This window comes from Salvelinus sp. IW2-2015, linkage group LG22 (assembly GCF_002910315.2).
Source record: "Salvelinus sp. IW2-2015 linkage group LG22, ASM291031v2, whole genome shotgun sequence".
In the NCBI taxonomy this organism is placed as follows: Eukaryota; Metazoa; Chordata; class Actinopteri; order Salmoniformes; family Salmonidae; genus Salvelinus; species Salvelinus sp. IW2-2015.
Genome location: NC_036862.1, coordinates 4,160,608 through 4,182,024, shown reverse-complemented (window position 1 = coordinate 4,182,024; position 21,417 = coordinate 4,160,608). Strand labels below are relative to the sequence as shown.

At 43.1% G+C, this 21,417-nt stretch overlaps 1 protein-coding gene across 1 annotated transcript in view; it reads left to right on the top strand.

Annotated features, from left to right (window-relative positions):
* Positions 1-3,216: 3,216 nt before the first annotated feature.
* The window catches only part of LOC111949697 (uncharacterized), a 28,746-nt gene continuing 10,545 nt past the window's right edge, over positions 3,217-21,417 (top strand). Inside the window, exons 1-15 of the mRNA XM_024134512.2 lie at positions 3,217-3,315; positions 4,118-4,286; positions 4,653-4,761; positions 6,765-6,901; positions 8,437-8,661; positions 8,900-9,026; positions 9,161-9,360; positions 9,897-10,109; positions 15,132-15,277; positions 15,440-15,567; positions 17,189-17,375; positions 19,051-19,183; positions 19,286-19,447; positions 19,741-19,867; positions 20,334-20,545. Of these exons, the coding sequence (XP_023990280.2) occupies positions 3,217-3,315; positions 4,118-4,286; positions 4,653-4,761; positions 6,765-6,901; positions 8,437-8,661; positions 8,900-9,026; positions 9,161-9,360; positions 9,897-10,109; positions 15,132-15,277; positions 15,440-15,567; positions 17,189-17,375; positions 19,051-19,183; positions 19,286-19,447; positions 19,741-19,867; positions 20,334-20,545 (2,374 nt within the window). The remainder of the gene's footprint in view (positions 3,316-4,117; positions 4,287-4,652; positions 4,762-6,764; positions 6,902-8,436; positions 8,662-8,899; positions 9,027-9,160; positions 9,361-9,896; positions 10,110-15,131; positions 15,278-15,439; positions 15,568-17,188; positions 17,376-19,050; positions 19,184-19,285; positions 19,448-19,740; positions 19,868-20,333; positions 20,546-21,417) is intronic.

The following is a 21,417-nucleotide window of genomic DNA, read 5'->3' as shown; positions in this document are numbered from 1 at the left end:
AGCAGAATGCAACTTAAACTGATACAATTTATCTAGTTGATCTGGCAGTTTATTGCTCTATCTCAACTGACCTGGAAACAGCGGAAAGGAAATGACTCAGAAAATGCAGTTGTTATGTTCACTGAATTTATGTTCCTCTCGTGCTCATTGCTGTTAGAGAAATGAACAAAACAGACTCCAAATCAGCCAATCGAGAGTTACAGATTGAGATAAGCTTTTCCTGCCCATCTATTTTGTATATATCTACACTATACATTTTGTGGTTGACTCTTTCTCTCCTTATCTAGGTATGTGTGTCTAGGGGGTAGCTCCAGTGCCCACCCCTCTGATGGTCTCCATGGTTACCTGTGCCCCACAGGGCATCGCTGTCCTGTTGGCACAGCTTCAGAGGTACCCTGTGAGCCTGGCACCTACAGTCCTGCCCCTGGTGCCTCACACTGCCTCACCTGCCCTAATGGCACCATGTGTCCCTCCTCTGCTACCCAAGAACCCTCTCTCTGCCCTGCTGGTGATTATAAAAAATTGATTCATAATATTAAAGAATGTAATATAACTATTACTTCTCAAATGAAATGTAGAAATGGCGTCTTAATGTGAAGTAATGCATTTCAATACATTTGAATAGAATTAAAATCATATACAACACGCTTCATTGCCAGTTATTCACTAGTATGCGGTAAGTGAATGCACTTATTCACAGCAGGCATTTTTTCGCTTCTCTCCTTTTCCCACCCAGGTCATTTCTGTCCTGCCCGGTGTGTGTTACCCCTGCCTTGTCCTGTTGGGACAATCAGTGAACAGACAGGAGCCCCCTCCTCCTCTGCATGCAGGCCCTGCCCCTCTGGGTTCTACTGCAGCTTGCCCGGCTCCTCACTACCACAAGGTCTAGTAGTCAGAGAATAGAAAAGCAAAGAATAGATCTGTAGTAACAGTACTACACTCTTAGAAAAAAATAGATGCTCTCTAGAACCTAAAAGGGTTCTTCGGCTTTCTCCATAGGAGAACCCTTTGAATAACTATTTTTGGTTCCAGGTAGAACCCTTTCCACATAGTGTTCTACATGGAACCCAAAAGGGTTCTGGCTGTAACCTAAAAGGATTCTACCTGGAACCAAAAAGGGTTCTCTATGGGGACAGCTGAACCCTTTTGGAACCCTTTTTTGTAAGCGTGTATATACTGCGCAGGGTTCAACTGTCCATTCACAAAAGGTGAACCTTTTGGCACTGTAAATCCATACAGATACAGTTGACAATTAATCATGTTGGTAATGTTTTTTTGTTGTTGAATAATTGGGGTCACTACATGACCAAAAGTATGTGGACGCCTGCTTGTCAAACATCCAATATCACAAGCTTTAATATGGAGTTGGTCCCCCTTTGCTGCTATAACAGCCTCCACTCTTCTGGGAAAGCTTTCCACTAGATGTTGGAACATTGCTGCGGAGACTTGCTTCCATTCAGCAACAAAGAGCATTAGTGAAGTCGGGCACTGATGTTGTGCGATTAGGTCTGGCTCGCAGTCTGCATTCCAATTCATCCCAAAGGTGTTCGATGGGGTTGAGGTTAGAGCTCTGTGCAGGCCAGTCAAGTTCTTCCACACCAATCTCGACAAACCATTTCTGTATGGACCTCGCTTTGTGCACGGGGGCATTGTCATGCTGAAACAGGAAAGGCCCTTCCCCAAACTTTTGCAACCAAAGTTGGAAGCTCAGAATCATCTAGAATGTCAATGTATGCTGTAGCGTTAAGATATCCCTTCACTGGAACGAAGGTGCCTTCCCCGAATCATGAAAAACAGCCCCAGGCCATTATTCCTCCCCCACCAAACTTCAATGGCGTCCAGCTTTACATCACTCCAGCCGGGGGGGGGGGGGGGGACATGTTTACTGTTGCCTTGCTTTATATTAAATATGAATTTCTTGCACTGATGACCATTGACTAGATGTTATGCAAGGAACCAAGCAGGAGAAGCAGATTGGATAGAGTATAAATGCAAACAGGCAGGTGTGATTCTGTGTTTTGGTTGTTGTTACCAGGCCAGTGCCAGGAGGGCTACTTCTGCCAGCGTGGAGCACCTAGTCCAGCTCCCCAGAGCTCAGCCATCTTTCCCAGGAACGGGCCCTGTCCTGTGGGCCACTATTGCCTTTCTGGGACCCTCTCCCCACTGCCGTGTCCTGCAGGCAGCATCCGAAACCACACCGGTACTTAGAGATACATCAACGTGATAAGGATTCTTGCTGGGATTCAAGCCAACATAGATTAACCACCTGTGTACTGCGATTGACTTTTAAAGGTGATTTATGCGTGAGCTGACATCCATGGTGACACAATCTCGGAGAACATCTGGGAATTCCCTTTAAAGGTCAATCACAGTGTGCATGTTGTTCATTTGCGTTGATTTGAATCCTGGCCTTACTTTTTGTTTTTTATTTTTATTTTGTACAGTCGACTCCTGATAACTGCATATTGGTTTTGTGTAAACTACAAAGGCCCCTTACAAATGAGATACACACTTTTGTTTTTACTGATATCGGCATGTTGCGCTTTACTGCTAAATGGCATGCATTTATCAGGAGTCAACAGTGATCTGAATCCTCGCTGGCTCATGGCGGCACATTGGCTTGATTCAAAGATGTGATCCGAATAATGCTAAACTAATGTAAGAGTGTGAATGTCTTTTGTTACTGTTATCCAACAGGTGGGTTATCCATAGACAGCTGCTCCCCTTGTCCCCCTGGACACTATTGTTCTATTGAGGGCCTGGCCTCCCCAAGTGGCCTGTGTGCTGCTGGCTTCTACTGCCCATTTGACTTCTCCTCCACCACGCCCTATGCTTTCCTCTGCCCTAAGGTGAGCCCTGTCCTGCTTGCCTCACTCCTGTCCAATTGGACTACAGTAGAACCTCAAAGATTTGAACCTCAAAATGTACGGACCGACTGGTCAAAGGAACGGTCAATAACAAACCGGGACATGTATTAAATATTTTCTATTGTGGTTTGATGTGATTTTTGACATTGCAGTGTTCTGAATGACCACCATTCCTGACGTGTTCGTATCTCTGAGGTCCTGTAGTAATGAATAATAATGGTAATCGAGTACTTATTTATTACTTTTCAAAGGGATCAAATCACTATTATTATTATTATAATAATTTTTTACTTTTTTTTGACAGTTCTAGAAACAGGGGTAGATGGATGAGGAGGAGACAGTAAGAGTGATGTACGCAGGGATCAAACCCAAGTGTCTGGGGTCGAATGCGCTACCACTCAACCACATCCTCTGCACCAAATCACTTCGACAAACTCAGCTCGTCCATGTACAACACCCAGCAGAGAGAGTCCCAAATTGCTCCCTAATTCTCCATTTGGCTTAACCTTTCGATGTTTATAAATCTGTAAGGAACAATATGATGATTCGCTGATTAAAACCCAATCAAAATACACTGAGTGGGAACTTCCCCCTTTTTGCCCTTAGAACATGGACTCTACAAGGTGTCGAAAGCGTTCCACAGGGATGCTGGTCCATGTTGACTCCAATGCTTCCCACAGTTGTGTCAAGTTGGCTGGATGTCCTTTGGGTGGTGGACCATTCTTGACACACACAGGAAACCGATGAGCGCGAAAAACCCAGCAGCATTGCAGTTCTTGACACACTCAAACCGGTGCGCCTGGCACCTACTACCATACCCCGTTCAAAGGAACTTAAATCTTTTGTCTTGCCTATTCACCCTCTGAATGGCACACATTCACAATCCATGTCTCAATTATCACAAGACTTAAAAATCCTTCTTTAACCTGTCACCTCCCCTTCATCTACACTGATTTCACTGGATTTAACAAGTGACATCAATAAGGAATCATAGCTTTCACCTGGTCAGTCTATGTCATGGAAAGAGCAGCTGTCCCTAATGTTTTATACACTCAGTATATGTTGAATTATACCGTTTTTGGGGTGACTTTCAATTTCAATAATTCACAAGAGGAGCAGCATGACAACAACGTGATTTGAAGGTATGACTACGCGAGACTATACCTTTCCAGGCCCTTCAGATCTGCAAACACTAAAGGGTTAGGGCCAAGAGACTGGCTCTGAGACTACTGAAATGTCTCCCTACCCAGGGTCACTACTGTCCAGAGGGCTCTCCCCTGGCCCTGCCCTGTCCTACAGGAGAGTACCAGCCCAACCCAGGCTCTGACTCCTGCATCCCCTGCCGCCCAGGCTTCTACTGTGAGGAGGCCATTGTTGGAGAGCCCTGGCCCTGCCCCCCTCACTCCTTCTGCCCTGCAGGTACACATACATTGGTTAAATGTTGGGCCAGGTGTTTTTCCTGACTATATGACCGTACCAGGAAACACTATGGGACCTAGATATGAACCCAAGGACTCTTAATTGACTTTGGCAAGGGTTCAGTTTTTCCTGGTCAGGTCACAGGATCAGGACAGACTCTAAGCATTAGTTATACACACCAATATTAAGTTAATATAGACTCACCTGGCCCATATCTACCAGAATCCAAATACGAAAACGTGATAACCATGCAACAAGCGTTACTAGGAATTGATCTAGGTGTGTAGGCCTACACAGAACCAAAACATCAACATCAGCTGCAAAAATGCAACCTTGTCATACCGTTTTTACCTTTGTCTTTACCAGCCACCATGGTTCCCCAGCCGTGCCCCAACGGTACGTTCACCCCTTCTGACCTGGGGGGGTTACAGGAAGAGCGGGAGTGTCTGCCCTGTCTCCCAGGGAGGTTCTGCAGGTACGGTAACGGAACACTTTCTTCTCATTTAACACCTCACACTACAGTTACTCACGAAACTCTCAGCTACGTACCAAATAAGAAAGGACCTCAAGCATGTGTGGTTCGGTGATTATGGTTCAAGAGAGGGCCAATTGTTAACATATTTGAAATTGCTTATTTTGTGCACTGTGAATGTAGCCATTGCAATGCAGTTATATTGCACTTCTGCACCCCCCCATCCTCTTCTGTAAGCTCATCCACAGAACTGTCTATGTTGACTGTAGCCTAATGTATGTTACCCCCTGTGTCCTTTTTATGTGTTGTGATACATTTTGGACCAGTTTCCCCAGACACAGATTGAGCCTAGTCCTGAACTAAAAAGTGTCCTCAATGGACATTCTCATAGCTAGGCATAACACTAGAACAGCTGGGCCTATGAGTATCCGCTAGAGAACGTTGTCGGGCTTCTCCATCAGCGTACACCTGGCCTCGACGGACCTCCTTCGGGTCAGTATTCTAACAGTCTAATAAATACATTTCATATATACTGTACGTACTATCGGCAGTGGTGGAAAAAGTACTCAATTGCCATACTTGAGTAGAAGTTAAGATTCCTTAATAGAAAATGACTTAAGTAAAAGTGAAAGTCACCCAGTGAAATACTACTTGAGTAAAAGTCTAAAAGTAAATGTGATACATCAAATTCCTTATATTAAGTAAACCAGATGGATTTTTTTTTTTTTTACGGACAGCCAGGGGCACATTCAGACATCATTTACAAATGTGGTATTTTTGTTTTGTAATTCGCCATATCAGAGGCAGTAGGTATGATAACACGTTATATTGATAGGTGCCTTGGACCGTATTGCTGTCCTGCCTGAACATTCAAAATATAACGAGTATTTTGGGTGTCAGGGAAAATGTATGGGAGTAAAACGTACAGATTTTCTTTAGGTATGTAGTGGAGTAAAAGTTGTCAAAAATATAAAAAGCAAAGTACAGATACTGCAAAACACTACTTAAGTAGTACTTTAAATTATGTTTTCTTTATTACTTTACACCACTGGCTATCAGTAGAATACTCATTTTCTGGTGTTTATGAAGGTCTTAGGTAACGTTGGAATTAAAAAAATACTATTATTAAAAAAACATAGCATTTTCATTAAGTTATATAGGCTATATGTAAAAAAATWAAAAAAATAAAAACATATATATATATAATACACCACAGTTCAAGAGTTAAATCAAGAAATCCATTATAATGTTGTTTTTTTGGAAGGAAACATTATGGAAACAAGAAAATGTATTTTAAAAAGAACTGAATAGCATATTTTAAGTTGTATTATGTTACTAGTCTTTGCTTAGTAGCCTGAGCAATGTTGCCACGAATGTTTACGTGCTGAACGCATGGACTGCAAGGTTATTCTTGGAAATATGTATATTTTGAAATAGAGCAGAATTTCAAGTTATTTGACTGTGTCTGGGAAAGCGGACCTTCCTGTACAAGTAATGAACTGCATGTTTGACGGCAGACACAAAGCAAATTTTCCCCAAAGGGATATAATTGAGCTCCCAAGTGGCGCAGCGGCCTAAGGCACTGCGTCTCAGTGCTAGAGGTGTCACTACGGACACCCTCGTTCGAATCCAGGCTGTATCACAACAGGCTGTGATTGGGAGTCCCGTAGGGCGGCGCACAATTGGCCAAGTGTCGCCTGGGTTTGGCTGGTGTAGGCTGTCATTGTAAATAAGAATTGGTTCTTAACTGACTTGCCTAGTTAAATATATATATATTTTTAATTCACTTCATTCAAAATCATAGGTAAGGTTGTGGTAAGATCCTCTGTGCCTGTATCCACAAAGCGTCTCAGAATTAGGAGTGCTGATCTAGGATCAGTTTTGCATTTTAGATCAAAGTTAATAAGATTATATGGACAGATCCTAGATCAGAATTCCTACTCTGAGATGTTTTGTGGATACGGGCCCTGGTCATTAATAATGTGCTATAACTATTCTAACTGTAGGGCTGGTAAGATCAAGGGCCGTTGTGCAGCAGGGTATCTGTGTATGTCTGGCAGCTATGAGTTCACGCCACAGGGGCCTCACTCCAACTGGAGCCAGTGTGAATGGGGGATGCAGTGTGCCGGCCCCTGTCCAGCAGGTGGGTCACTTATGAGTTGTTCAAAAACAGGATAACATACAATGTTTTATTTCAAAGTCCAAGATTACAAGGGGGTCATTTATTGGCCGTTTATTGGATATGAGCGGTTGTGTCTTACGATTTTTGGAGTTCCTGTGTTTGATGTTTGTTGTTACAGTACTTGGTCATACAGGTCTGAGTATCGATTTTAACGTGTAATGATTGGGAGTCTTTGTTGTCTCAGGATTCTACTGCCCAGAAGGTTCAGAGAAGCCTGAAGTCTGCCCCGATAACACTATCAGAGTTTTACCTGGAGCAGCCAATATCCATGATTGTCTGCCTTGTCCACCACAGCACTGGTGCAAAAAAGGTCATTATAACACCTAATAATAATGATGCCTTATGATGCTAATTCTTTCTTCCCATTGTAATCAAGACATTGGAGTTCAAAGACATGTTGTACTATGAGACACCAGACCTAGGTTAAAATAATATTTGAGATCTTTCAACTACTTTTGGGACATTTGTGTTGGTTCCATTGCAACAGGCAGCTCAATCTAGCGCAGTTAAATAATTGTAAATGATTTCAAATAGTATTTGAACCCACGTCTGCGAGGCACCCGTAGTATTTTATCCATGAACCAGACGTTTTTAGAATTCCATTGAACTCTTATACAGGTGACCCTGTCCTGCACCCATGTCCTGCTGGTCACTACTGTGATGGGGTGGTTGGTAGTGACTACGAGGGAGGGACTGAACCCAGGGAATGTCCGTTATTTACCTACAGATCCACCCCCGGGGCAGCCAGCAAGGGGGACTGCCAGCCCTGTCCCCCTGGATTCTACTGTAACTCTACAGGTCAGGCTGAAACACCTTAGACTTCAATATCTTACAATACTATTGCTGTGCCATTACTGTAGCATTGGGGCGACAGGAAGCCTAGAGGTTAGAAAAGTGGACTAGCAACCGAGGGTTGCCGGTTGGACAGGGAGAAAATGTCTGACAAGGAAAACATTTCTGTCAGGGGAAAAAATGTGTCAGGGAAAATGTCTGACAGGTGATCAAATCTGGTCCTACATGCCATCACCTACCGTTTTGCCCTTGAGCAAGCCACTGAAACCCTAAACTGCTCAACGGGCGCCATAGTGTGGCTGCCCTGCTCCAACCTCTCCAACTTCTGCATGTGTATGTGTCTTTCGGAGGGGTTGGAGTAAAGCAGGAGGCAAGTTTCTGTTCGACACAGTAATACATTCTTTTTTCATTGATTCTAAAGTTCCTTCGGGAAAGACAACATTCCTTCAAGTCTTGAAATAGGAGAGCAGAGGCGGGTAATGAGCTATAATCAGGGGAATTTAAAACACATTTTCCTGAGGCACCGCAAATGACTACCCTGTGGATTTACACATAACTAAAGTAATCCATTCCGCATACTATTAGAACTACAATTATCTTCCAACCCCATTGATTTACATTTGAATAAAGCTGTAATGTAATCATTAGGCTCAAATCACCAGCAGACTTTTACAGTGTTTGCTCTCCCTGGGTTGTTTATTCAGGTCTTACAGATTACTCTGGCTACCCCTGTCCCCCGGGCTACTGGTGCAGTGGCACTGGTCTACCTATCCTATGCCCTGCGGGTACCATGAGGCCCCTCCCAGGGGCGGCAGTTGGCAGTCAGTGTGAGCCGTGTGCAGGGGGCACCTACTGCCCAGACCCCATGTCCACAGGGCAGCCCAACATTGCTGGAATCTCCTGTAGAGCCTCGTTCCAGTGTCCCCCTGGTAGGTGATGATTTATGAAGGAATGAAATGTCTTAGGGCCAGGAGTTTTTCCTGGCCATGTGTGACTTGACTTGGAAAAACTCCAGGCCCTAGTTAAGTCGTTTTTTTTCCTGACCAAACAACCGTACAAAGGAAAACCCCAGGCCCTAATAAGTACGAGGGCTCTGAGTTTTTCCTGATCTAGTAGTTGTGTGTGTGTGTGTGTGCGCGTGTGTGTGCACGCATGTATGTTGGTTAGGTGCAGTCTCAGAGAGGCTGTGTAAGGCTGGCTCCTACTGTGGGCCCCAGACTGCAGAGCCTGAAATCTGTCCTGAAGGCTACCTCTGTCCAGAGGGGTCTCACACCTACAACACACCAAACCAAGTGTGAGTAGGCATAACTCAAAACATGATGTAATGCTTACTCCAGTTCCTAGGCACATTCATTATGGTCCTTAACATTTATGCCATGATTTACTTTGAAGATAACATTGAAAATCTGATCATTGGTCATTCCACAGTTGCACGTTTCCCTACTACTGTCCTGCCAACAGCTCTGCCATGCTGTCCTGTGAGGGGGGCTCTGTGCCCCTCAACACCAGTGGCCCCAGAGCCTCCCAGGACAGCAGCTGTGGGCTGTGTGAGGCAGGGACCTACCGACCTCGGTTGTCCCCCCACCCTCAGTGCCTCACCTGCCCTCCAGGGTACCACTGCCCTCCAGGTGACCTGTTTGTGCTACTTTTGGTTGAGTGTGATTGCTTTATCAAGATTTAGCTATCCTTTCCACAATCTATCCATCTTTCCAACCATCTTTCATCCATTCGTTCATTCTTCCAACCTTCATTCGTTCATCCTTCCAATGTTCACTGATCCACGCATCTTTCAAAGTTTTATCTATCCATCTACACATTCTTAGCCTCATACGAACCATCCCCAGCTACCATGTAGCGAAACAGAATGCAAGCTAGCTTGTGAGATGAGGGTGGTTCGTACGAGACTAATACCTTCTTGGCTACTTAAATCAATCCAACTAACCATCCTCCGTCCATCATACCGTCGTCTTCCTTCCTCCCTTCCACACACCTATCCATTCTTCAAGCCTTCATTTTCCCAACATTTTGTTATCTGTCCATTCTTCTTTCTCCATCCATCCATCCATCCATCCATCCATCCATCCATCCATCCATCACACTATCATCTTTCTTGATTTCAAATGGTTCCTTACCGTAAAGCTGTCCGATATTTTCTGTCCATCAGGGACAGAGCACTACCACAGCAACCCCTGTCCCCTGGGCTATGTGTGTCCGCTGGGCTCATCCAGTCCTGTCCCTTGCCCCCCTGGTTCTTTTGGTAATCTCTCCAACGCTGAACACGTGGAGGACTGCTACCCATGTCCACCTGATACCTTCAACCATCTGGCTGCCCAGAGAGCCTGTTTCCCCTGCGGAAGTTCCTCTGCTGCACCCCAAGGTCTGATCAAACAGGTGTACTACACTATAAGGCCCGGGAGTTTTTCCTGATCACATGACCAGACCAGGAACAACTCCTGACCCTTTGTGTGTACGTGTGCATTTTTATGTAACGTAATTAGGGCCATGTGTTTTGGACTATCATGTCACATTACCTTGATGTTTTATAATAATAATAATAATAATAATGGTACCACTTTATTTTAAGGTACACATGTGAACCAGTCATTTGTAGTTTATAAGTATGTATATAAGTAGCTTATAAGGCCTTTATTATGTCTTATTAGCCATATATTAGGCCTTAATTAAGTGATTTGTTATTCAAACATCATGTAATACTGGCCAATCCGTAATAACCTAATTATTAGCTGTAATAAAGGAATATTTCTAGTTATTAAAGAGCAACTTAAACAGGAAACAGATTCTTAGTAAGCTGTCTCAATGTGGGACTAATAAGGGCATAGTACCTCAAAATGTTTCCCCTATTTCCATATTTTTACATACAGAATAATGTAAACAACTAAAGTTCCATATATACATATGTACTTCCATATATATGAATGTGGGCTGTAAAATATTATATTGTGAATCGCAAAGGGACACACCTTCCCATACCCTTGGGCAAAAGCATATAACGTTTGCCTGAAACTGAGGATTTGTGTAGTTTTGTAACGCTCGTCTACCTCCTCTTCTGAGGAGGAGTAGTAGGAAGGATTGGAGGACCAATGCGCAGCGTGGTAAGTTTCCATATTTTTATAAAGCAAATAGAACACTGAACAAAACAACAAAGTGAAACGAACGAAAACGAAACAGTCTCGTATGGTTAGACACAGACACAGGAACAATCACCCACAACCCACAACCCACAATGACAAAAAAGGCTACCTAAATACGGCTCCCAATCAGAGACAACGACTGACACCTGCCTCTGATTGAGAACCATATCAGGCCAAACACATAGAAACAGACAAACTAGACATACAACATAGAATGCCCACTCACATCACACCCTGACCAAACAAACATAGAAACATACAAAGAAAACTATGGTCAGGGCGTGACAAGTTTGATGACATAATAAATTGTTTCTTACTGTATATACAGTGCCAGTCAAAAGTTTGGACACACCTACTCATTCAAGGGTTTTTCTTTATTTTTACTATTTTCTACAATGTAGAATAATATGAAATAACACATATGGAATCATGTAGTAACCAAAAAAGTGTTTAAAAATCCAAATATATTGTAACGGCTGTTTGAAGAAGAGGACCAAGGTGCAGCGTGGTACGTGTTCATGATTTTTAATAAACCTGAACACTAGAACAAAAAATAACAAAGTGGAACAAACTAAACAGTTCTGTCTGGTGCAGACACACAAAACAGAAAATAACTACCCACAAAACCCATGTGGGCAAGAGCTACCTAAGTATGGTTCTCAATCAGAGACAACGATAGACAGCTGCCTCTGATTGAGAACCACACCCGGCCAAACAACAAAGAAATACAAAACATAGAACACAAAACATAGAATGCCCACCCCAACTCACGCCCTGACCAAACCAAAATAGTGACATAAAAAGGATCTCTAAGGTCAGGGCGTGACATATATGTTATATTTGAGATTCTTCAAAGTAGCCTCCCTTTCCCTTGACAGCTTTGCACACTCTTGACATTCTCTCAACCAGCTACATGAGGAATGCTTTTCCAACAGTTTTAAAGGAGTTCCCAGATATGCTGAGCACTTGTTGGCGGCTTTTCCTTCACTCTACGGTCCAACTCATCCCAAACCATCTTAATTGGGTGATTGTGGAAGCCAGGTCATCTGATGCTGCAGTCCATCGCTCTCCTTCTTGGTCAAATAGCCCTTACACAGCCTGGAGATGTGTTGGGTCATTTTCCTGGTGAAAAGCAAATGATAGTCCCACTAAGCGCAAACCAGATGGGATGGCTGCAGAATCGCTGCAGAATGCAGTGGTAGCCATGCTGGTTAAGTGTGCCTTGAATTCTAAATAAATAATTGACAGTGTCACCAGGAAAGCACCATCACACCTCCTCCTCCATGCTTCACTTTGAGAACCACACATGCGGAGATCATCTGTTCACCTACTCTGTGTCTCACAAAGACACGGCGGTTGGAACCAAAAATCTCAAATTTGGATTCATCAGACCAAAGGACAGATTTCCACCGGTCTAACATCCCTTGCTCGTGTTTCTTGGCCCAAGCAAGTCTCTTCTTCTTATTGGTGTCCTTTAGGTTTATTTGCAGCAATTCGACCATGAATGCCTGATTCACGCAGTCTCTTCTGAACAGTTGATGTTGAGATGTGTCTGTTACTTAAACTTTGTGAAGCATTTATTTGGGCTGCAATTTCTGAGGCTAGTAACTCTAATGAACTCTGGGTCTTCCTTTCCTTTGGCGGTCCTCATGAGAGCCAGTTTCATCATAGCGCTTGATTGTTTTTGCGACTGCACCTGACAAAACTTTCAAAGTTCTTGAAATGTTATGAATTGACTGACATTCATGTCTTAAAGTCATGATGATCTGTCGTTTCTCTTTGCTTATTTGAGCTGTTCTTGCCATAATATGGACTTGGTCTTTTACCAAATAGGACTATCTTCTGTATACAACCCCTACCTTGTCACAACACAATTGATTGGCTCAAGCGTATTAAGAAGGAAAGAAATTCCATAAATGAACTTTTAACAAGCACACCTGTTAGTTGAAATGCATTTCAGGTGACTACCTCATGAAGCTGGTTGAGAGATTGCCAAAAGTGTGCAAAGCTGTTATCAAGCAACTGTGTTCTTCTGGACCTTCAATGCTGCAAAAATGTTTTGGTAATCTTCCATAGATCTGTGCCTCGACATAATCCTGTCTCGGAGCTCTACAGACAATTACTTAGACCTCATGGCTTGGTTTTTGCTCTGACATGCACTTTCAACTGTGCGTCCTTATATAGACACAAGTCTTTTCCAAATCATGTCCAATCAATTGAATTGACAACAGGTGGACTCCAGTCAAGTTGTAGAAACATCTGAAGGATGATCAGCGGAAAAAGGATGCACCTGAGGTCAATTTTGAGTCTTATAGCAAAGGGTCTGAATACTTATGTAAATAAGGTATTTTTGTTTTTATTTCGAATAAATTAGCAAAAATGTCAAAAAATCTGTTTTCGTTTTGTCGTTATGGCGTATTGTGTGTAGATTGATGCTGGAAAAAATTTATTTAATCCATTTCAGAATAAGGCTGTAATGTAACAAAATTTGGAAAAAGTCAAGGGGTCTGAATACTTTCCGAATACACTGTATATGAGGGAAGGTGTGCCCCTTTTCGTCCATTTTCATTGCGGGGAATTGCTTCCATTCAGCCACGAGCATTAGTGAGGTCGGGCACTGATGTTGGGCGATTAGGCCTGGCTCGGAGTCGGTGTTCCAATTCATCCCAAATGTGTACGATGTGGTTGATGTCAGGGCTCTGTGCAGGCCAGTCAACTTCTTTCACACCAATCTCGACAAACCATTTCTGTATTGACCTTGCTTTGTTCACAGGGGCATTGTCATGCTGAAACAGGAAAGGGCCTTCCCCAAACTGTTGCCACAAAGTTGGAAGCACAGAATCTTCTAGAATGTCATTGTATGCTGTAGCGTTAAGATTTCCCTTCACTGGAACGAAGGGGCCTCGGCCGAACCTTGAAAAACAGCCCCAGACCATTATTCCTCCTCCACTAAACTTTACAGTTGGCACTATGCATTCGGGCAGGTAGCGTTCTCCTGGCATCCGCCAAACCCAGATTTGTCTGTCGGACTGCCAGATAGTGTAGTGTGATTCATCACTCAAGAGAAAGCCTTTCCACTGCTCCAGAGTCCAATGGCGGTGAGCTTTACACCACTCTAGCCGACGCTTGGCATTGAGCATGGTGATCTTAGGCTTGGCTGCTCGGCCATAGAAACCCATTTCATTTGGCTCCCGACAAACAGTTCTTGTGCTGACGTTGCTTCCAGAGGCAGTTTGTAACTCTGTAGTGAGTGTTGCAACCGAAGAAAGACGTTTTTTACAGGCTACGCGCTTCGGCACTCGGCGTTCCCGTTCTGTGAACTTATGTGGCCTACCACTTCGAGGCTGAGCCGTTGTTGCTCCTAGACATTTCCACTTCTCAATAACAGCACTTACAGTTGACCATGGCAGGTCTAGCAGGGCAGAAATTTGATGAACTGACTTGTTGGAAAGGTTGCATCCTATGACGGTGCCACGTTGAAAGTCACTGAGCTCTTCAGTAAGGCCATTCTACTATCAGTGTTTGTCCATGGCGATTGCCTGGCCGTGTATTCGATTTTATACACCTGTCATCAACTGGTGTGGCTGAAATAGCTGAATCCACTTATTTGAAGGCGTGTCCACATACTTTTGTATATACTGTATAGTGTAATTATGCTTTTCATATCCTCTGTTACTAATTATGAAAGGGAGGACTGGAACACCACCAGACCCAGGCCATCAGTCTCTAAAACAGTTTGTAATGTTGCTGGAAATAATCCGGGAACCCCTGCGTTAAAGGTGAATCCCGTCTCTTTTAAAAAGTGCTGTTTGCTCCCACACCAAATCAACATTTTCACCAAAGGAGATATGTTGTAACCTTTTTTTGAGCCTTTTCCAGGAATACATAATTGCACCAAAACATTTTTAGCAGTTGTCTGAGGATACTGCTGGACCATCTGACATAAAAAGAAAAGGGAACAGTTTGATGAGGCTTTAACGAAAGATTTATGTAAAGGTCACGTGACATGATTGTCCAAAACACAGGGCCCTAAATATAAAATATGACTTGCATTTGATGTTGCCTCATATCAGTTTGAAAGTGTGCTTCAATGAGGCTGCATTTACCCAGACAGACCAATTCTGATCTTTCTTACCACTAACTGGCCTTTTCACCAACCAATTACCCATAATTGGGCAAAATAACAGACTTGGGCTGCCTGTATAAATGCAGCCTAAGTATCACATCTTGACTTAAATATACCACAGGGGCCCCTTCCTGCACCTGCCTTGGGAAGAACCGTGCTTTCCAGCACTCAGACGGCTCCTGTCTGTGTCGAACCGGCTTTATTTTCTACAACAATCTGGATTTCAAGAGCTCCAGCTCCGACAGTGAACTGGACTGCCAGCCTGAGGTTAGATTCAGCAATCAGTGTAGTCGGATGCATCTGTGTTTGGCTGCTCGGATACAGATGTAACCACACATGACACGTTTTAAAACGTGTTCCTTGTGAGTCCATGTTTGTGTCCTGCTGCACTAATGGAGGCAATAAGAATAGGAATCCTCTCTGGACTAGGTGAACAAGCGCTGCAGTGCGGGACAGGTGCGTCTGGCTGCGTCCAGAGAGTGTGTCTCACCCTCTCACCACTCCTGTAACATCACCTGTGGACCTCAGGGGGGGAGTCTGGATGTGGAAATGGGCATGTGAGTACTCTGTCAACACAACAGTCCATGGAATATTTGCCATTTAGTAGAGACTTTTATCCAAAGTAACTTACAGTCATGCATGCATACATGTTTATGTATGGGTGGTCCTGGGAATCAAACCCACCATCCTGGTATCGCAAGCACCAAGCTCTACCAACTGAGCTACTGAGGACCACGTGTCTATTTTGTACCATGTCCAATATTTGTATTTTACTGTTTGCTTATTTAAAACTATCTCTGGTCTATTGAATTAACTGTGATATTGTTTAATGTTACAGTTGTCCAGTGTCCTTTTATCAACCATCCTGTGTGGCTCAGTTGGTAAGAGTGTGTCGCTCGCAACTCAAGGTTGTTGGTTCAATCCCCGCAAGGATCACAAATACTTACGATGTACACTACGGTTCAAAAGTTTGGGGTCACTTAGAAATGTCCTTGTTTTTTAAAGAGAAAAACATTTTTTGTACATTATAATTGATCAGAAATACATTGTAGACATTGTTAATGTTGTAAATGACTATTGTATCTGGAAACGGCTGATTTCTTAAATGGAATATCTACATAGGCGACTGCAAAACACCAGTCTCAACGTCAACAGTGAAGAGGCGACTCTGGGATGCTGGCCTTCTAGGCAGAGTTGCAAAGAAAAAGCCATATCTCAGACTGGCCAATAAAAATCAAAGATTAAGATGGGCAAAAGAACACAGACACTGGACAGAGGAACTCGGCCTAAAAGGCCAGCATCCCGGAGTCGCCTCTTCACTGTTGACGTTGAGACTGGCGTTTTGCGGGTACTATTTGATAAAGCTGCCAGTTGAGGACTTGTGAGGCGTCTGTTTCTCAAACTAGACACTCTAATGTACTTGTCCTCTTGGGGGGGCCTCCTTCTCCTCTTTCTATTCTGGTTAGAGCCAGTTTGCACTGTTCTGTGAAGGGAGTAGTACACAACGTTGTACGAGATCTTCAGTTCCTTGGCAATTTCTCGCATGAAATTGCCTTCATTTCTCAGAACAAGAATAGACTGATGAGTTTCAGAAGAACGTTCTTTGTTTCTGGCCATTTTGAGCCTGTAATCGAACCCACAAATGCTGATGCTCCAGATACTCACCTAGTCTGAGGACGGACAGTTTTATTGCTTCTTTAATCAGGACAACAGTTTTCAGCTGTGCTAACATAATTGCAAAAGGGTTTTCTAATGTCCAATTAGCCTTTTAAAATGATAAACTTGGATTAGCTAACACAACGTGGCATTGGAACACAGGAGTGATTGTTTCTGATAATGGGCCTCTGTACGCCTATGTAGATATTCCATGAAAAATCAGCCGTTGCAGCTACAATAATCATTTACAACATTAACAATGTCTACACTGTATTTCTGATCAATTTTATGTTATTTTAATGGACCAAAAATGTGCTCTTTTAAAAACAAAGACGTTACTAAGTGACCCCAAACATTAGAACGGTAGTGTAAGTCGCTTTGGATAAAAGTGTCTGTTCAGTCGTATTTGTTTACAAGCAGATCTATTTTATATGAATCTATTCCATGATGTATAGTAGCCTATATACTGTAAATCCCTCCTTCTTCCAACTCAGTAGCTTAAAGTCTCTCTCCCCTCATCAGCTGCCACTGTGAGCGCTACGTATCAGCAGAGGAGCTGTGCAACACCTCGTGTCTATCCAGACTGCCCCACATCTCTGCCAGGCTCTCCCCAGATGGACAGCTGCTGCTGGGGATCAAAGAGCCAGATGAAAGCCGAGTGTGGAGCAGAGTGAGCACCACCACCACCAGCCACCACCGCATGCTTACTGTACAGCCTTATGGCCCGTTCCGTCTGGAACTTTCTGAGAAGTCACACACTCTGGGGACCTGACCTCCATCACATGACTGTGCCCAAAATTGCTTCAGTAGCCTCGAAACCATACTGTATGTGCTATAGCCAACTCTGGTGTCGTTGTGATGGCATGACATGTATGACACATGGTAATGTTTGAAATCTAGAGTTAGCTTCAGCACGTACAGTATGGACACAGAGATAGCTGCAGTGTGATCAGGGTTGGGGAGTAACGGTTCACATGTAATCTGTTACATGTAAGGGATGACAAAAAAACGGTTAACTGTAATCCTTTACATCAACAAACATATTGTAATCAGATTACAGATACTTTAGAAAACCGACATGATTACTTCGAGGATTACTTTTGACACTTCTCTGTTTCGTCAATGACATTCAAATCAGCATTGAAAAAAGGCGCGAGTTTAAGTTTGTCAGAGACCACAATGATCACACACCAAATGTGTTTGATGGATCACAGGAAAGGAGCAGGAATAGGCTTTTGTAGGCTACAGTCCAAGCTATGTCTTCCAATGGGGCGACTGCTGTCGGCATCCAAAGATTATCCAACTTGAATAAACGCTTGGTGGAAAGGATGACAGCAGTGGTGTAGTCTATGGCCATACGGATATCACTTATTATTGATATCTACATAGCGCATTGATGTGAATCACACTGCTGCTCTCTCATTTAGCTGTTTGCGCCTTACGGACTGTGGTTGTTGTGAATGGCTGTTCACACATCTAAATGTGTATTTCAACCCAATATTGGTTGAGTTCAAGAAGTTTAAGCTGCCTATCAATCATTGTTTTTGAAACCAATCGATAGCCAGGGGGAAAATGTGCTCTCACAATAGCTGTGTAGTGCGGATCCCGGGCTATGGAATAAAAGTGGGGCTTTAATTGCTCAATCTAATTCATGCTGATACAAATATAAATCCATAGGCCTAATGGATACATGCTCAAACTCGCACGCTTTTGATAGACTTAAAGGGGAAATCTGTAGTTGCTACATCCATTGTTGGACTTGTGAATTATATATATACAGCACCAGTCAAAAGTTTGGACACACCTACTCATTCAAGGGTTTTTCTTGATTTGTACTATTTTCTACGTTGTAGAATAATAGTGAAGACATCAAAACTATGAAATAACACATATGGAATCATGACAGCTTTGCACACACTTGACATTCTCTCAACCAGCTTCATGAGGAATGGATTACTGATTACATTTTTGGACAGGTAACTAGTAACTGTAACGGATTACATTTAGAAAGTAACCTACCCAACCCTGTGTTTCACGACTTGACTCTTAAAGCTGTTGTATCCTTGGGATAGCCTTGTGGTGAAGAAAAATAGTATGGATCAGAGTTGGGGTCAATTCCTTTTCAATTCAGTCAATTCAGGAAGTAGACTGAAATTCCAATTCCTGATGTTTCCTCATAGAAGAGCATTTGGGGGAAATTGGAATGGGAAATTGAATTTCAGTTTACTTCCTAAATTGACATGGAATTGACCCCAATGCTGGTATGGATTAATTTGTATTATTTACACGGGAATATAGCAGACAAATTCAATCATTATTATTATTATCCATTTACTCCAATTATCATTAGATCCTTAATGACATGTATCCTTTCTTTCCTGTAGAAAATGATGGATGTTTTGGGACCAGACGTCCATGTGACAAACATTGGAAACATCCACTTTGTTCAATTTGATTCTGAAGGTGTATTTGGTTGGATTCTGATGGACCGAAATGTTGTTGAAATGACCCTGACAGGTAATTGGGTTTGATTGAATTAGGTCAGTTTCTGTTATATGTATCTCAGCCATTTCTTAAAGCAAAGCTGTATATTTTCAATAGTTCATTATTTGCCTGCAGCGGAGCCAATCGAATTTATTGACAGGCGATCAAGGAAGAGGAGGAATCTGGAATCCAAGGCAGAACTTCTACACTCCGATGTCCTCCCTCGTATCCCCAACCCCATAGCATGCCTCTCCTCCAATGACATGCTCATCTTCCAGCTCACCATCAACTACAATGGTATGTCATTCTTTCAACCTCTATTTCAAACATTCCCCTGGGCTCTACCTTAAAGGGGTAGTTCACTTGTTTGAAGTTTTTGCTTATTTCTTTAGTAGTCCAATCTGTTTTTGAGTTTGTTTGCTGGGTATTTAGCGAAGTCCATAATCTCCTGGCTAGCATTTTTGTAGCATGTAAGAATGCTAGTGGAAACGGATTGTATCATCTTGAGGTAAACTTCATAAAGTCAACTATCCCTTTAACTATTCTGTTTTGCGACATTCCTATTTTATTACAATTCATTTTGAAACCAGACCGTCACCTCAGCCACTTCCCAGTGTATCAGAAAGACCATCTCTTCAATAGCAACCCTAGCTGGGACTTTGGGGCCTTCCGGCGGCTAGAGCGACTCATGAAGCAGACTCAGTTCAACTCGACCAGGTATGAAGGTACCTTATGGCCTTCAGTCTTCCGTTAGGTCATATTAGATTCACATTAGCAATGTAAAGCATCTGTTCTCTAATTGTGGCTGTGCCCAAAATGGCACCCTATTCCCTATATAGCCCAAAGTAATGCACTATAAAGGCAATAGATAGGGAATCAATAGATAGGGAATCTTCTTTTACCATATGTATGCCCACATGTTCCCTGAGACAGGGAACTATGTGAATGGGCTCTGGGAAAAAGTAGTGCACTATATACAATCTTAGGAAAAAAAGTGCTATCTAGAACCTTGAAATGTTCTTTGGCATTCCTCATAGGAGAACCATATGAAGAACCCATTTTGGTTCCAGGTAGAACCCCTTTGGTTCCATGTAGAACCCTTTCCACAGAGGTGTTCTACCTGGAACCAAAATGGGTTCTTCAATGGCGTGCTTTTCAGATTCGTCTCCTCTTTTCCCATTAGATTTGCACACGTGTTCTCGGAGACGGGGAAGTATGTGTTCCTGGACAACGCCATTCCAGAGTGGAGTCTAGTGGTGGTGGTCAGTGAGAGAGGGACAGAGTGTGACCCCACTGCAGCCGTTTTCCAGCCCATGACCCCTGCCCAACTGGTCAAGCACGGGGTCATCAAACAACACCGGCTCAACCTGCTGCCTGACTGGGGCGCCATCGTAGGTGAGGTAGACTCTGCGTGCATTTCAAATGGCACTCTATTCCCTATTTATGGTGCATTTCCTCCCTGTTAAACATCTTCACACAAAGCACCTGTTTTGATTATTCAGAGGTTGTAGACACGTCTCTTTTCAAGTCCCAATAATCACCCTGGGCGATGAAAACACAATTCCCAAAATATCACTAGTGCTTAAAACCCAAAAGGGCTGGAGTGACATCTATGGAAAAACCCCGTTAGTGCACTGCTTTTGACCAGGGCCCACAGGGCTCTGGTCAAAAGTAGTGCTCTCTATAGGGTATAGGGTGCCATTTGGGATTCAGCCACTGACCATTCACATCTGAAATTATATGTAATCAATAACAACACATAAAGAGAGAAGAGAAATCAAGGCACAGGCCCATAGTAGAGAATCCTAGACTGATTCTTTGGTGGGAATCGATTTTGAATGTGCATTATCACCCTCCTGTTTTTCTTTGAATTGATTGGTGAACAATTTATTTTCCCCTCTGTGTTTAAATTCTGTGTTCCACTTCTCCATGTCACTGATAACCAATTCATAAGCAGTTTGTCATGCAGCAAGAGAGAACTGCTGTAGGTATTGCTGAGCAGAAAAAAGAGAGGGAGTATACAGGCTCTTTTGATTCTGTGAAAAATACACATGGTATCAAAAAGATGTTCAAAGGGTCTGAATAGACTTAAGAACAAGTTAAGTGGAGCCTTGTCTCTTAAAACCAGTAAACATGAACGACAGTAACAAAAAAGGTACTATAGAGCAGGGTTTCCCAAACTCGGTCCTGGGGCCCCTCTTGGGAGCACGTTTTGGTTTTTGCCCTAGCACTACACAGCTGATTCAAATAACCAACTTATCATCAAT